The sequence below is a fragment of the Balaenoptera ricei genome, chromosome X (assembly GCF_028023285.1).
Source record: "Balaenoptera ricei isolate mBalRic1 chromosome X, mBalRic1.hap2, whole genome shotgun sequence".
NCBI classification, from domain to species: Eukaryota; Metazoa; Chordata; class Mammalia; order Artiodactyla; family Balaenopteridae; genus Balaenoptera; species Balaenoptera ricei.
In genome coordinates, this window is record NC_082660.1 from 121,075,902 (window position 1) to 121,093,298 (window position 17,397).

Sequence of the window (17,397 nt, forward strand, 5' to 3'; positions counted from 1 at the left end):
GATTATATAGTATGCTCCCCGAAAGGGAAGTAGATTCTCTCCTTGTGGAAGGCCAACTTGGAAAAAGTCATCATATATATCCCCAATCGAGCCATTAACTTTGCCTTTAAGGTTAAGTTTAAGCACGTATTCTGAGGATAAGTGGACAAGCACATACAATCTTGGAGATACTTTGCTGACAATCTGGCCTCTAGTGATATATTGGAAGTCATTTCTTTCAGCTTTTTTTCTCCTTAGGTTTTGCCAGAACCCATTTGACACTCAATATTGGGAAATCTGTCAAGGAAATAAAATTCAGCTTTCTTTCCCTTTCTCCACCATCACGGTGTGTATGGTTGACTGTTCCTCGCCATGTCTTCTCACAAGACTTTCAAGAACAAGTGATTCCTGGCCAAAAAACAAAAGCAGAATTATGTTATTCCTCAAAGGATTCTGATGAAAACTGGTAATGAAATCAGGTATAACTCCAAAGGGAGATATCAGTGAAGGGACTTCCCTGGCGGTTCAGTGGCTAAGACTCTGTGCTTCCACTGCAGGGGGCCCAGGTTCAATCCCTGGTCAGGGAACTAGATCCCACATGCATGCTGCAACTAAGAGTATGCATGCCACAAATAAAGAACCCTGGAGCCACAATTAAGGAGCCCACCTGACACAACTAAGACACGGTGCAACCAAATAAATAAATAAATATTTTTTTTAAAAAGCTGGTTGCTAAAATCTAGTAAGCCTCTTGTTGAAGTACACCATATATTGGCAGCAATAATTCACTGCATACATTTCTGAATACTTGTAGAGCTCTCACGATGTATTTAATCTTGTCAATAATGGTCACCAGTAGAGAATGCAGTTATCCAAAATTAAAATTTATTAAGAACTACTTAATGTCTACAATGTCAAAAGGAAACTGTCATACACAGTGATTATTTCTATAGAGATAGAGCAAGTCACTATTGAAACTGTCATAAAGATTTTTGTTTTCTAACAGTGGTGAAAGTGGGCAACCTTGTCTTCTTCCTGATCTTAGTGGAAATGGTTTCAGTTTTTCACCATTGAGAATGATTTTGGCTGTGGGTTTGTCAGGTATGGCCTTTATTATGTTGAGGTAGGTTCCCTCTATGCCTACTTTCTGGAGAGTTTTTATAATAAATGGGTGGTGAATTTTGTCGAAAGCTTTTTCTGCATCTATTGAGATTATCATATAGTTTTTATCCTTCGATTTGTTAATATGGTGTATCACATTGATTGATTTGCATATAATGAAGAATCCTTGCATTCCTGGGATAAACCCCACTTGATCATGGCGTATGATCCTTTTAATGTGATGTTGGATTCTGTTTGCTAGTATTTTGTTGAGGATTTTTGCATCTATGTTCAACAGTGATATTGGTCTGTAATTTTCTTTTTTTGGAGTATCTTTGTCTGGTTTTGGTATCAGGGTGATGGTGGCCTTGTAGAATGAGTTTGGGAGTGTTCCTCCTTCTGTTATATTTTGGAAGAGTTTGAGAAGGATAGGTGTTAGCTTTTCTCTAAATGTTTGATAGAATTCACCTGTGAAGCCATCTGGTCCTGGGCTTTTGTTTGTTGGAAGATTTTTAATCACAGTCTCAATATCAGTGCTTGTCATTGGTCTGTTTATATTTTCTATTTCTTCCTGGTTCAGTCTCAGAATGTTGTGCTTTTCTAAGAATTTGTCCATTTCTTCCAGGTTGTCCATTTTACTGGCATATAGTTGCTTGTAGTTATCTCTCATGATCCTTTTATTTCTGCAGTGTCAGTCGTTACTTCTCCTTTTCCATTTCTAATTCTGTTGATTGGAGTCTTCTCCCTTTTTTTCTTGATGAGTCTGGCTAATGGTTTATCAATTTTGTTTACCTTCTCAAAGAACCAGCTTTTAGTTTTACTGATTTTTGCTATTGTTTCCTTCATTTCTTTTTCATTTATTTCTGATCTGATATTTATGATTCCTTTCCTTCTGCTAACTTTGGGTTTTTTTGTTCTTCTTTCTCTAAATGCTTTAGGTGTAAGGTTATGTCGTTTATTTAAGATGTTTCTTGACTCTTGAGGTAGGACTGTACTGCTATAAACTTCCTCTTAGAACTGCTTTTGCTGTGTCCCATAGGTTTTGGGTCATTGTGTTTTCATTGTCATTTGTTTCTAGGTATTTTTTGATTTCCTCTTTGATTTCTTCAGTGATCTCCTGGTTATTTAGTAGCATATTGTTTAACCTCCGTGTGTTTCTATTTTTACAGTTTTTTTCATGTAATTGACATCTACTCGCATAGCGTTGTGGTCGGAAAAGATACTTAATACGATTTCAATTTTCTTAAATTTACCAAGACTTGATTTGTGTCCCAAGATATGATCTATCCTGGAGAATGTTCCATGAGCACTTGAGAAGAAAGTGTATTCTGTTGTTCTTGGATGGAGTGTCTTATAAATATCAATGAAGTCCACCTTGCTTAATGTGTCATTTAAAGCTTGTGTTACCTGGAGACCTTCAAGATGGAGGCGGAGTGAGACATGGACATTGCCTTCCTCCCCACAAATACATCAGAAATACATCTACATGTGGAACAATAAAGAACACCTACTGAACGCTGGCAGAAGACCTCAAACTTCCAAAAAGGCAAGAAACTCCCCACATACCTGACTGTGTGGCTGACAGGGTCTTGGTGTCGGCCAGGTGTCAGGCCTGTGCCTCAGAGGTGGGAGAGCCGAGTTCAGGACATTGATCCACCAGACACCTCCCGGCTCCATGTAATATTAAATGGCATAGGCTCTCCAGAGATCTCCATTACAACGCTAAACCCAGCTTCATTCAACAACCAGCAAACTAGAGTGCTGGACACGCTAAGCCAAACAACTAGCAAGACAGGAACACAACCTCACCATTAGCACAGAGGCTGCTTAAAATCATAATAAGGTCACAGACACCCCAAAACACACCACTGGACCCAGTCCTGCCCACCAGAAAGACAAGATCCAGCCTCATTCACCAGAACACAGGCACCAGTCCCCTCCACCAGGAAACCTACACAGTCCACTGAACCAACCTTAGCCTATGGGGGCACACACCAAAAACAATGGGAACTACAATCCTGCAGCCTGCGAAAAGACAACAAACACAGTAAGTTAAGCAAAATGAGAAGACAGAGAAACACACAGCAGATGAAGGAGCAAGGTAAAAACCCACCAGACCAAACAAATGAAGAGGAAATAGGCAGTCTACCTGAAAAAGAATTCAGAGTAAAGATAGTAAAGATGATGCAAAATCTTGGAAATAGAATGGAGAAAAGACAAGAAACATTTAACAAGGACCTAGAACAACTAAAGAGCAAATGAACAGTGATGAACAACACAATAAATGAAATTAAAATTTCTCTAAAAGGATTCAATAGCAGAATAACTGAGGCAGAAGAACGGATAAGTGACCTGAAAGATAAAATGGTGGAAATAACTCATGCAGAGCAGAATAAAGAAAAAAGAATGAAAAGAATTGAGGGCAGTCTCAGAGACCTCTGGGGCAACATTAAATGCACCACCATTCGAATTATAGTGGTCCCAAAAGAAGAAGAGAAAAAGAAAGGGACTGAGAAAATATTTGAAGAGATTACAGTTGAAAACTTCCCTAATATGGGAAACGAAATGGTTAATCAAGTCCAGGAAGCGCAGAGAGTCTCATACAGGATAAATTCAAGGAGAAACATGCCAAGACACATATTAATCAAGCTATCAAAAATTAAATACAAGGAAAAAATATTAAAAGCAGCAAGGGAAAAACAACAAATAACATACAAGGGAATTCCCATAAAGTTAACAGCTGAACTTTCAGCAGAAACTCTGCAAGCCAGAAGGGAGTGGCAGGATATATTTAAAGTGATGAAAGGGAAGAAACTACAACCAAGATTACTCTACCCAGCAAGGATCTCATTCAGATTTGACAGAGAAATTAAAACCTTCATAGACAAGCAAAAGCTAAGAGAACTCAGCATCACCAAACCAGCTTTATAACAACTGCCAAAGGAACTTCTCTAGGCAGGAAACACAAGAGAAGGAAAAGACCTACAATAACAAACCCCCAAAAATTAAGAAAGTGGTAACAGGAACATACATATCAATAATTACCTTATATGTAAATGAATTAAATGCTCCAACCAAAGGACATAAACTGGCTGAATGGATACAAGACCCATATATATGCTGTCTACAAGAGACCCACTTCAGACCTAGGGACACATACAGACTGAAAGTGAGGGGATAGAAAAAGATATTCCATGCAAATGGAAATCAAAAGAAAGCTGGAGTAGCAATTCTCATATCAGACAAAATAGACTTCAAAATAAAGACTATTACAAGAGACAAAGAAGGACACTACATAATGATCAAGGGATCAATCCAAGAAGAAGATATAACAGTTGTAAATATTTATGCAGCCAACATAGGAGCACCTCAATACATAAGGCAAATGCTAACAGCCATAAAAGGGGAAATCGACAGTAACACAATCATAGTAGGGGACGTTAACACCCCACTTTCACCAATGGACCGATCATGCAAAATGAAGATAAATAAGGAAACCCAACTTTAAATGACACATTAAACAAGATGGACTTAATTGATATTTATAGGACATTCCATCCAAAATAACACAATACACTTTCTTCTCAAGTGCTCATGGAACATTCTTCACGATAGATCATATCTTGGGTCACAAATCAAGCCTTGGCAAATTTAAGAAAATTGAAATCATATCAAGTATCTTTTCCGACCACAACGCTATGAGACTACATATCAATTACAGGAAAAAAATCTGTAAAAAATACATGTACATGGAGGCTAAACCATACACTACTTAATAACCAAGAGATCACTGAAGAAATCAAAGAGGAAATCAAAAAATACCTAGAAACAAATGACAATGAAAACACAATGACCCAAAACCTATGGGCTGCAGCAAAAACAGTTCTAAGAGGAAGTTTATAGCAATACAGTCCTACCTCAAGAAACAAGAAACATCTCAAATAAACAACCTAACCTTACACCTAAAGTAATTAGAGAAAGAAGAACAAAAAACACTCCAAATGAGCAGAAGGAAAGAAATCATAAAGATCAGATCAGAAATAAATGAAAAAGAAATGAAGGAAACAATAGCAAAAATCAATGAAACTAAAAGCTGGTTCTTTGAGAAGATAAACAAAATTGATAAACATTTAGCCAGACTCATCAAGAAAAAGAGGGAGAGGACTCAAATCAGTAGAATTAGAAATGAAAAAGGAGAAGTTACAACAGACACTGCAGAAATACAAAGCATCATAAGAGACTACTACAAGCAACTCTATGCCAATAAAATGGACAACCTGGAAGAAATGGACAGATTCTTAGAAATGCACAACCTGCCGAGACTGAACCAGGAATAGAAAATATAAACAGACCAATCACAAGTAATGAAATTGAAGCTGTGATTAAAAATCTTCCAACAAACAAAATCCCAGGACCAGATGGCTTCACAGGCTAATACTATCAAACATTTAGAGAAGCGCTCACACCTATCCTTCTCAAACTCTTCCAAAATATAGCAGAGGGAGAAAAACTCCCAAACTCATTCTACAAGGCCACCATCACCCTGATACCAAAACCAGACAAAGATATCACAAAAAAAGAAAAATACAGGCCAATATCACTGATGAACATAGATGCAAAAACCCTTCACAAAATACTAGCAAACAGAATCCAACAGCACATTAAAAGGATCATACACCCTGATCAATTGCAGTTTATTCCAGGAATGCAAGGATTCTTCAATATACGCAAATCAATCAATGTGAGACACAATATTAACAAATTGAAGGACAAAAGCATATGATGATCCCAATAAATGCAGAAAAAGCTTTTGACAAAATTCAACACCCATTTATTCTAAAAACTCTCCACAAAGTAGGCATAGAGGGAACTTACCTCAACATAATAAAGGCCATATCTGACAAACCCACAGCCAACATCATTCTCAATGGTGAAAAACTGAAACCATTTCCACTAAGATCAGGAACAAGACAAGGTTGCCCACTCTCGCCACTATTATTCAACATAGTTTTGGAAGTTTTAGCCACAGCAATCAGAGAAGAACAAGAAATAAAAGGAATCCAAATGGGAAAAGAAGTAAAGCTGTCACTCTTAGAAGATGACATGACACTATACATAAAGAATCCTAAAGATGCTCCCAGAAAACCACTAGAGCTAATCCATGAATTTGGTAAAGTAGCAGGATACAATATTAATGCACAGAAATCTCTTGCATTCCTATACACTAATGATGAAAAATCTGAAAGTGAAACTAAGAAAACATTCCCATTTACCACTGCAACAAAAAGAATAAAATATCTATGGATAAACCTACCTAAGGAGACAAAAGACCTGTATGCAGAAATTTATAAGACACTGATGAAAGAAATTAAAGATGATACAAACAGATTGGAACATTGTGAAATTGGAAGAATCAACATTGTAATAGTCTTTATTTTAAAGTCTATTTTGTCTGATATGAGAATTGCTACTCCAGCTTTCTTTTGATTTCCATTTGCATGGAATATCTTTTTCCATCCCCTCACTTTCAGTCTGTATGTGTCCCTAGGTCTGAAGTGGGTCTCTTGTAGACAGCATATATATGGGTCTTGTTTTTGTATCCATTCAGCCAGTCTGTATCTTTTGGTGGGAGCATTTAATCTATTTACATTTAAGGTAATTATCGATATGTATGTTCCTATTCCCATTTTCTTAATTGTTTTGGGTTTGTTATTGTAGGTCTTTTCCTTCTCTTGTGTTTCCTGCCTAGAGAAGTTCCTTTAGCATTTGTTGTAAAGCTGGTTTGGTGGTGCTCAATTCTCTTAGCTTTTGCTTGTCTGTAAAGGTTTTAATTTTAATTTCTCCATCAAATCTGAATGAGATCCTTGTTGGGTAGAGTAATCTTGGTTGTAGGTTTTTCCCTTTCATCACTTTAAATATGTCCTGCTACTCCCTCTGGCTTGTAGAGTTTCTGCTGATAGATCAGCTGTTAACCTTATGGGGATTCCCTTGTATGTTATTTGTTGTTTTTCCCGTGCTGCTTTTAATATTTTTTCTTTGTATTTAATTTTTGACAGTTTGATTAATATGTGTCTTGGCGTGTTTCTCCTTGGATTTATCCTGTATGGGACTCTCTGCGCTTCCTGGACTTGATTGACTATTTCCTTTCCCATATTAGGGAAGTTTTCAACTAAAATCTCCTCAAATATTTTCTAAGACCCTTTCTTTTTCTCTTCTTCTTCTGGGACCCCTAGAATTTGAATGTTGGTGCATTTAATGTTGTCCCAGAGGTCTCTGAGACTGCCCTCAATTCTTTTCATTCTTTTTTCTTTATTCTGCTCTGCAGTAGTTATTTCCACCATTTTATCTTCCAGGTCACTTATCCGTTCTTCTGCCTCAGTTATTCTGCTACTGACTCCTTCTAGAGAATTTTTAATTTCATTTATTGTGTTGTTCATCATTGTTTGTTTGCTGTTTAGTTCTTCTAGCTCCCTGTGAAACATTTCTTGTATTTTCTCCATTCTGTTTCCCAGATTTTGGATCATCTTTACTATCATTACTCTGAATTCTTTTTCAGGTAGACTGCCTATTTCCTCTTCATTTGTTTGGTCTGGTGGGTTTTTACCTTGCTCCTTCATCTGCTGTGTGTTTCTCTGTCTTCTCGTTTTGCTTAACTTACTGTGTTTGGGGTCTCCTTTTTGCAGGCTGCAGGTTCGTAGTTCCCGTTGCTTTTGATGTCTGCCCCCGGCGGGTAAGGTTGGTTCAGTGGCTTGTGTAGGCTTCCTGGTGGAGGGGACACTAGTGCCTGTGTTCTGGGGGATGAAGCTGGATCTTGTCTTTCTGGTGGGCAGGACTGCATCCGGTGGTGTATTTTGGGGTGTCTGTGAACTTACTATGATTTTAGACAGCCTCTGTGCTAATGGGTGGGGTTGTGCTCCTGTCTTGCTAGTTGTTTGGCATAGGGTGTCCTGCACTGGAGCTTGCTGGTTGTTGAGAGGAGCTGGGTCTTGCTGTTGAGATGGAGATCTCTGGGAGAGTTTTCGCCGACTGATATTATGTGGAGCCGGGAGGTCTCTGGTGGTCCAATGTCCTGAACTCGGCTCTCCCACCTCAGAGGCGCTGGCCTGACACCCGGCCGAGCACCAAGACCCTGTCAGCCACACAGCTGGATCCACATCAGAAGAGCAAGGAATAGGAAGGTGTTCCTCAGAACTAAAAGCCTCACTGTTGGTCTCCTGGCTGGGTCTCTGCAACATGTAATCCCTTACATCATAAACTGATGACCAGTCCAAAGCATTGCTCTCCTCTGACTGGCTTCCTAGAGTGGCTTCCTGAGTTGCCATAGTCTGCTTCGCAACAGCAGCTGCCTCAGACTGGAAGCCTTAGTTTTTTATTGTTACAATTTAATGGCTTCAAACAACACAAATTTGCTGTCTTACAGTTCTGTAGGTCGGAAGTCCAACATGAGTCTCACTGGACTAAAATCAAGGTGTCAGTAGGGCTGTGCTCCTTTCTACATGCTAGGGGAGAATCTATTTCCTTGCCTTTTCCAGCTTTTAGAGGTCACCGACTGCTATTGTCTGAATGTCTGTGTCCAACCCCCAAAATTCATCTGTTGAAATCCTAACCCTCCAAGGATGATGGTATTAGGAGATCAGGCTTTTGGGAGGTACTTAGGTCATGAGACTTCACCCCTCATAAATGGGATTAGTGTGTCGTTTTTTGTTGTTGTTTTTTTTGTTTGGTTGCACTGCAAGGCTTTCGAGATCTTAGTTCCCCAACCAGGGATTGAACCCAGGCCATGGAATTGAAAGCGCCATGTCCTAACCACTGGACCTCCAGGGAATTCCCAGGATTAGTGTCTTATAAAGGAGGCTCCTCGTCCCTTCCACCATGTGAAGACAGTATGAAGGCGGCAGCTATGAACCAGGAAGAGGGTCTCCACCCAACCATGCTGGCAACTTGATCTTGGACTTTCCAGTCTCCAGAACTGTGAGAAATAAATTTCTGTTGTTCTTAAACTACCCAATCCATGGCATTTTGTTATAAGAGCCTGAACACCATTCCCTGGCTTTTGGCCCCCTTCTCTGTCTTGAAAGCTAGCAACAACTGGTTGTCTTTACATCACCTCTCTGACCCACTTGCATGCCTCCCTCTTCCATTGTTTAAGAACCCATGTGATTAGATTGGGCTCACCTGGATAATCCAGGCTAATCTCCCCATCTCAATGTTCATACCCTTAATCACATCTGCAAAGTACCTTTTGCCATGTAAGGTAACATTCACAAATTTCAGGGATTAGCACATGGGCATCTTGGTGAGGAGGGCATAATTTTGCCTAAGTTGGAGAAATAGGATTAAAAACAAAATCTCTCCAAACTCAGAAATCCCTTCCACAATGGTAGTAGAGGAAGAAAACCATTTTCGTTACTGAATAAGCATTAAACCAGAATGTGGTGTGGATCACAAGTAATCTATTAAGAGATCGCAAAGACTGAAAGCAATCTCACCATTTTGTATGGCCAAGCAGATACAACCTATTACATACATGTCCTTTTTTTTTTTTTTTTGGCTGCGCCACAAGGCTTGTGGGATCTTAGTTCCCCAACTAGGGATTGAACCCAGGCCCTCAGCAGTGAAAGCAAGGAGTGCTAACCACTGGACAACCAGGGAATTCCCAGGAAATAATCTTTGAATATATCATACCTATAGTGAAGAGTTAAACCAGATTCTTTTTCTTTTTCTTTTTTTTTTTTGCTGCATTGGGTCTTCTTTGCTGCGTGCAGACTTTCTCTAGTTGCGGCGAGCAGGGGGCTACTCTTCGTTGTGGTGCACGGGCTTCTCATTGCAGTGGCTTCTCTTGTTGCAGAGCATGGGCTCTAGGTGCATGGGCTTCAGTAGTTGTGGCATGTGGGCTCAGTAGCTGCAGCTCATGGGCTTAGTTGCTCCATGGCATGTGGGACCTTCCCGGACCAGAGCTCGAACCTGTGTCGCCTGCATTGGCAGGCGGATTCTTTTTTTTTTTTTTTTTTTAATTGTATTTATTTATTTATGGCTGTGTTGGGTCTTCGTTTCTGTGCAAGGGCTTTCTCTAGTTGTGGCAAGCGGGGACCACTCTTCATCGCGGTGCGCGGGCCTCTCACTATCGCGGCCTCTCTTGTTGCGGAGCACAGGCTCCAGACGCGCAGGCTCAGTAGCTGTGGCACGCGGGCCTACTTGCTCCGCAGCATGTGGGATCTTCCCAGACCAGGGCTCGAACCCGTGTCCCCTGCACTGGCAGGCAGATTCTTAACCACTGCGCCACCAGGGAAGCCCTGGCAGGCGGATTCTTAACCACTGCGCCACCAGGGAAGTCCCTAAATCAGATTCTTGATTCACACAAAAAAACACACTTTTTACTCATACATTAATTTTACAAATTGTTATGATGCCTTTATTTCTTATGCTTTCAAATGATTAACTATTGACTATTACTTTGTAGTTCTTTATGAGTTCTTTCCCATTCCAAGCCTAGGGAGTAGCTTAACTCAGGAGCCTGGTCATTTAAATTTTTAATTAAGGGACTTCCCTGGCGGTTCAGTGGCTAAGACTCTGTGCTTCCACTGCAGGGGGCCCGGGTTCAATCCCTGATCAGGGAACTAGATCCCACATGCATGCCGCAACTAAGAGTTCATGTGCCACAACTAAGGAGCCCGTGTGCCACAACTAGGACCTGGTACAACCAAATAAATTAATTTAAAAAAAATTTTAATTAAGAGTTTTCCTTTTAGAAATTGAAGATGATGTAAAGAAATGGAAAGATCTTCCATGTTCTTGGGTTGGAAGAATTAATACTGTTAAAATGGGCATACTACCCAAAGCAATCTACAGATTTAATGCAATCCCTATCAATCTACCCATGGCATTTTTCACAGAACTAGAACAAATAATCCTAAAATTTATATGGAACCATAAAAGACCCAGAATTGCCAAAGCAATCCTGAGGGAAAAGAACAAAGCAGGAGGCATAACCCTCCCAGACTTCAGACAATACTACAAAGCTACAGTAATCATAACAGCATTGTACTGGCACAAAAACAGACATATGGATCAATGGGACAGAATAGAGAGCCCAGAAATAAACCCACACACCTATGGTCAATTAATCTTCGACAAAGGAGGCAAGAATATACAATGGAGAAAAGACAGCCTCTTCAGCAAGTGGTGTTGGGAAAGCTGGACAGCCTCATGTAAATCAATGAAGTTAGAACACACCCTCACATCATACACAAAAATTAACTCAAAATGGCTTAAAGACTTAAATATAAGACACGGCACCATAAAACTCCTAGAGGAGAACATAGGAAAACATTCTCTGATATAAATCATACCAATGCTTTCTTAGGTCAGTTTCCCAAGGCAATAGAAATAAAAGCAAAAATAAACAAATGGGACCTAATCAAACGTATAAGCTTTTGTACAGCAAAGGAAACCATCAGCAAAACAAAAAGACAACCTATGGACTAGGAGAGAATATTTGCAAGTGATATGACTAACGAGGGCTTAATTTCCAAAATATACAAACAGCTCATATAACTTAATAACAAAAAAACAAACGACCAATTGAAAAGTGGACAGAAGACCTAAATAGACATTTCCCCAAAGAAGACATACAGATGGGCAACAAACACATGAAAAGATGCTCAACATTGCTAATTATTAGAGAAATGCAAATCAAAAGTACAATGAGGGGGCTTCCCTGGTGGCGCAGTGGTTGAGAGTCTGCCTGCCAATGCAGGGGACACGGGTTCGAGCCCTGGTCTGGGAAGATCCCACATGCCGCGGAGCAACTAGGCCCGTGAGCCACAACTACTGAGCCTGCGCATCTGGAGCCTGTGCTCCGCAACAAGAGAGGCCGCGATAGTGAGAGGCCCGCGCACCATGATGAAGAGTGGCCCCCACTTGCCGCAACTAGAGAAAGCCCTTGCACAGAAACGAAGACCCAACACAGCCATAAATAAATAAATAAATAAATAAATGGACACAGGATTTGTTATAATCCTATAAAAAAAAAAAGTACAATGAGGTATCACCTCACACCAGTCAGAATGGTCATAATTAAAAAGTGTACAAATAAAAAATGCTGGAGAGGGCGTGGAGAAAACAAAACCCTCCTACACTGTTGGTGGGAATGTAAATTGTTGCAGCCACTATGGAAAACAGTATGGAGGTTCCTCAAAAAACTAAAAATACAGTTGCCATATGAACCAGCAATTCCATCTACTGGGCATATATCTGGAGAAAACCATAATTCAAAAAGATACATGCACCCCAATGTTCATTGCAGCACTATTTACAATAGCCAAGACATGGAAACAACCTAAATGTCCATCAACAGGTGAATGGATAAAGAAAATGTGATACACATACACACACACACACACACACACACACACACACACACACACACACAATGGAATACTATTCAGGCATAAAAAAGAATGAAATAATGCCATTTGCAGCAACATGGATGGACCTAGAGATTATACTAAGTGAAGTAAGTCAGAAAGAAAAAGATAAATGCCATATGATATCACTTACATGTGGAATCTAAAATATGACACAAGTGATCTTATCTACAAAACAGAAACAGACTCACAGACATACAAAACAAACTTATGGCTACCAAAGGGGAAAGGGGAGGGGGAGGGATAAATTAGGAGTTTGGGATTAGCAGATACAAACTACTATATATAGAACGGATAAACAACAAGGTCCTACTGTATAGCACAGGGAACTATATTCAATATTCTATGATAAACCATAATGGAAAAGAATATGAAAAAGAATGCCTATATATGTATAACTAAATCACCTTGCTGTACAGCAGAAATATTTTTTTAATTTTTATTAGAGTGTAGTTGATTTACATGTACAGTAGAAATTAACACACTGCAAATCAACTATACTTCAATAAAATAAATGTTTTTTTAAAAAAGAGTTTTCCTTTTAAGGCCAATAAATTTCTCCTGAGTTTCCACTGATTACACAAGTAGCATCACATTTACATGATAATTTAGGCCCTTTGGTAATTGTTCCATCTTTCCAAATAATTTTTTTCAGATGTGAAATACAAATATACCCATGTCCATCATCTAGTATCAAAGTCTTATGAGACACCAGTTCAAGAGTACAGATGGAAATTCTAGTGTTTAATGTACATGGTTCTAATGTTTTAAGTCTTGAGGGCAAACCCATCTTATGGGCCATTTTTCACATCGGCTTAAATCAATACTTACATTATTGTAACAGTAAACTGAATCTCTATAGATAATAGGCATCCACCTTTGTTTATCCAGCCATATTGGGACTGGAGAGAACTTGCCTCCCAATATTAATCAGACCTGTCTTCTGCAGTTTCTATCTGTAGATGCCAGCTTTCTGTTTGCTAATTAGAAGGTTTTTTAAATTACATCAACCTTCCAGCAAACCAGTTAACAAGACCTTCCTGTGTTAAATTTACAGTTCAAGTACCTAGATGCATACTAACTACTTTTACTTTGTTACAATCAAAAATTACTAGTGAAGATGGTCCCACATGTACTCTGCCAATAATTGTAATGTTAGATTTTAAATGGAGATCGTGTCCAAACCGAGAGCACAATTTAGAGCTGATTGGGAATATGTGGTGGTGGGAATCATTTGAGTGCAAAAAGAAAAAGTAGTGTCACAACATTTCTTTTCTTAGTAAATGTGATTCTTAAAGTAACTGGAATAACCGCTGCTGTGAGTAGGACAGCATGAAGCTTATGAGAATAGTAATCAATTTTCTAGACTATCTCTTTTCAGTTGAGTTCAGTATCAATATCCGTTACTCTAGAAAAGTCCTTTGTGGAAACCACAGTGCAGTCTTCCTGCAATGCTGGTTTCACATGGAAAGCATGAATCCAACTAAGTTTCTCCTTTACCTTGATAGCCACATGGGTAATCAGTGTGCTTAAAAGCGTCCCTTTCAACTCAGCCCACCTTTCCTCTGGAATACCTTTATGTAGATGAAATTTTCCAGTTGATAGAGGTGGAAGACTTCCTCAGGTGGGTCCTTCCAGGTCCTATGACCTTAAGTCTCAAGGTTTCCAGGGAGGAGAGAAGCCTTTTTAAGAACTGGACATGACTATGAGAGGATTCAGTTAAATCAGGCACAGGACCTGGTCTCAGACCCAAATTCACAGACCTGCCAAACTAAGTTCAAAGGGAGAGTCCCTGCTTGATTGCAGGTGTCACTAATTTTGAATAAGGTAGGCCATTTTAACATGGTAGATGGCTGAATCTTAGCAAGGAGTTTGATTCATTTGCTCTACACATCCAGAGGACTGAGGTTTACAGGAATCTACAAACATTTGCATAATTCCTGAACAACGAAGAAATAAAATGACTTCCTCTGTCCTAGTCAATATGCTCTAATATCTCAAAAAGGGGAATTCTATATATTAAGAGAGGCTTTACCACTGCCTGAATATTGGCTTTTGAAGTGGGAAACATTTCAGGCCATCCAAACGTCATACATACCATAACAAGACAAAATCTCTTACTTTTCACAAGCATTAGTTCTATGATAATCCTATTGCCACTAGGTGCCTGGTAAAGTTGGTTAAGGAGATTTTCCTGTGCTCACCTTGGGAGTAGCCTGTAAAGAATTCTGCTGACAAATAGCACATCTCTTTAATGTGTTCTTGCCTTTAAAATCCCTTTTTTATTCAGATGGTTTTGTTAATGACATAACACTAACCGGGACATAAGGATTATTGTTTGGAGTCTGCCATGTTTTAACAGCAGTTTTTGCAGCTCTGGCAGCAAAATGAACTACTGGCACCTGAGTAGGTAGTTGTAAAGCCCCTAAAAAATCAACTATCAGTTTTTGGTGAGTTTTTTTTTTTTTTTTAGTTCTTAATAAAGTAAAATCCTCCATTTTTAAAATTGCCCTGTTGCATGACGGACACCAAACATAAATTTATTATTAGTAGATACATTATATGTTTATTTTAAGTCCAGAGCCAAGAACTGTAGCTCTAGTAACTGGTATTAACTTGTCTGCTTGTGTAGGCTTAATTCCGGACAAAACATGAGCTTCCAAGGCTGTATGATGTCACCACAGCATTGGAGGACCTAAGTGGATCACTTTTAGCCACAGTACATTGCCCATTGGTAAATATTATTAAATCTGCTTTTTTTTTTGGCCACACCATGCAGCTAGCAGGATCTTCGTTCCCCAACCAGAGACTGAACCTGTGCCACGACAGTGAAAGCACGGAGTCCTAACCACTGGACAGCCAGGGAATGCCCTAAATCTGTATTTTTAACAAGAACGTCAAATAACTCAGGTCAGAGTTTTCAAAATTTGGACTCCTCAAAGCTGGGGGAGAGACTATGGTCAATTTCAGTTGTACAAAAGCCTCTTCAGATTCTCAGGACCAACCAGAAGGTCTGGAGGAGTATCAGGCAATTGCTTCATCAGAGGTTTCATCCCCTCTGCAAAAACTGGAATCCACTGTCTACAACTTTTTTGTACTAGTCTTAAAATTATCTAAGTTTTTTTTAGTAACTATTAGATCTGCAAAATGGGCTGCCTCCTAGACTGTCACACTCTGTGGCCTACAGCTGACAACAGATGTCCTGTTTTACCTCAGATCAGCCATACTGCAATTTGTCTAGTGAAGCCTTATGTCCTTGTGAAGCAAAGAATTGTACCAAAGCCAAAGTATCAATTAGTTTTACATTGCTCCTTGGTTTCTGAGACTAGCAGCAAACCATCTACATTTTGAAAATTATAAATCCCTCTAGTGGGGGCTTCCCTTGTGGCGCAGTGGTTGGGAGTCTGCCTGCTGGTGCAGGGGACACGGGTTCGAGCCCTGGTCTGGGGGGATCCCACATGCCGCGGAGTGACTGGGCCCGTGGGCCACAGCTGCTGAGCCTGCGCGTCTGGAGCCTGTGCCCCGCAGCGGGAGGGGCCGCGATGGTGGGAGGCCCGCGCACCGCGATGAGGAGTGGCCCCCACTTGCTGCGGCTGGAGGGGGCCCTCGCGCGAGACGAAGACCCAACACAGCTAAAAATAAATAAATAAATAAATAAAGTAGCTATAATTAAAAAAAAAAATCCCTTTAGTGGAACAAATTTCTCTGTTTTCCTGTAAATGACTAGAAAAAACAGAAGGGGAGTCTCAAAACCCTTGAGGAACTCTTTGCCATAAATACTGGACTCCTTCATAAGCAAAAGCAAATAAAAACTTAGATTCATCCACTAGAGGAACAGAAAGAGGAAGGAAGGAAGGAAGGAAGGAAGGGAGGAAAGAAGGAAGGAAGGAAGGAAGGAAGGAAAGAAGGAAGGAAGGAAGGGAGGGAGGGAGGAAAGAAGGAAGGAAGGAAGGAAGGAAGGAAAGAAGGAAGGAAGGAAGGGAGGGAGGGAGGAAAGAAGGAAGGAAGGAAGGAAGGAAGGAAGGAAGGAAGGAAAGGAAGGAAGGAAGGAAGGGAGGGAGGGAGGAAAGAAGGAAGGAAGGAAAGAAGGAAGGAAGGAAGGGAGGGAGGGAGGAAGGAAGGAAGGAAGGAAGGGAAGAAAGAGGGAAACGGGGAGGGGGAGGGGAGGGATGTGAGCCAGGGCTTATGGTAGAAGATGCTATTACAGAACTGGACTCCCTAGTAGCAATAGAGGTGTTAAGAGTCTGGAATATGTGAGGTCAGCTGGTAGCGCTTAAGCATCAGAAGCAAGGTGGGTCTAATTACTGTAATGGGCAGCAAGGTTAGAATCTCACCAAAGTGTGCCTGACCCGCACATCTCAAATGAGATGATTCACAGAACACTGTGTTCTTAGGGGCAAGATAGAAGAACAACAAGGGTATTATGTGCTTCTACCTCTCTCACTCTCTCTCTCTGTATATATATATATATATTTTTAAATATATATATATATATATATTTTAAAAGATATATATATATATATATACACATATATATGTATATTTAAAAAGATTAAAAGTAAGCAGAAGTCTGAGGTTGCTATAGACTGAATGTTTGTGTCCCTGTCAAAATTCATATGTTGAGGGCCTTCCCTGGTGGCACAGTGGTTAAGAATCCGCCTGCCAATACAGGGGACACAGGTTCAAGCCCTGGTCTAGGAAGATCCCACATGCAGCAGAGCAACTAAGCCCATGCGCCACAACTACTGAGCCTGCGCTCTAGAGCCCACGAGCCACAACTACTGAGCCCACATGCCACAACTACTGAAGCCCGCGTGCCTAGAGCCCATGCTCCACAACAAGAGAAGCCACCGCAATGAGAAGCCCATGCACCGCAACGAGGAGTAGCCCC

General features: G+C 40.2%; 1 protein-coding gene across 1 annotated transcript; it reads right to left on the reverse strand.

Annotated features, from left to right (window-relative positions):
• Positions 1-294: 294 nt before the first annotated feature.
• LOC132357196 (shieldin complex subunit 1-like) lies at positions 295-8,402 on the reverse strand. Its single transcript, XM_059910475.1, has 2 exons — positions 8,223-8,402; positions 295-387 (listed from the first exon to the last, which is right to left on the reverse strand). The coding sequence occupies exons 1-2, from the start codon at positions 8,400-8,402 to the stop codon at positions 295-297; spliced, it is 273 nt and encodes a 90-aa protein (XP_059766458.1).
• Positions 8,403-17,397: the final 8,995 nt, after the last annotated feature.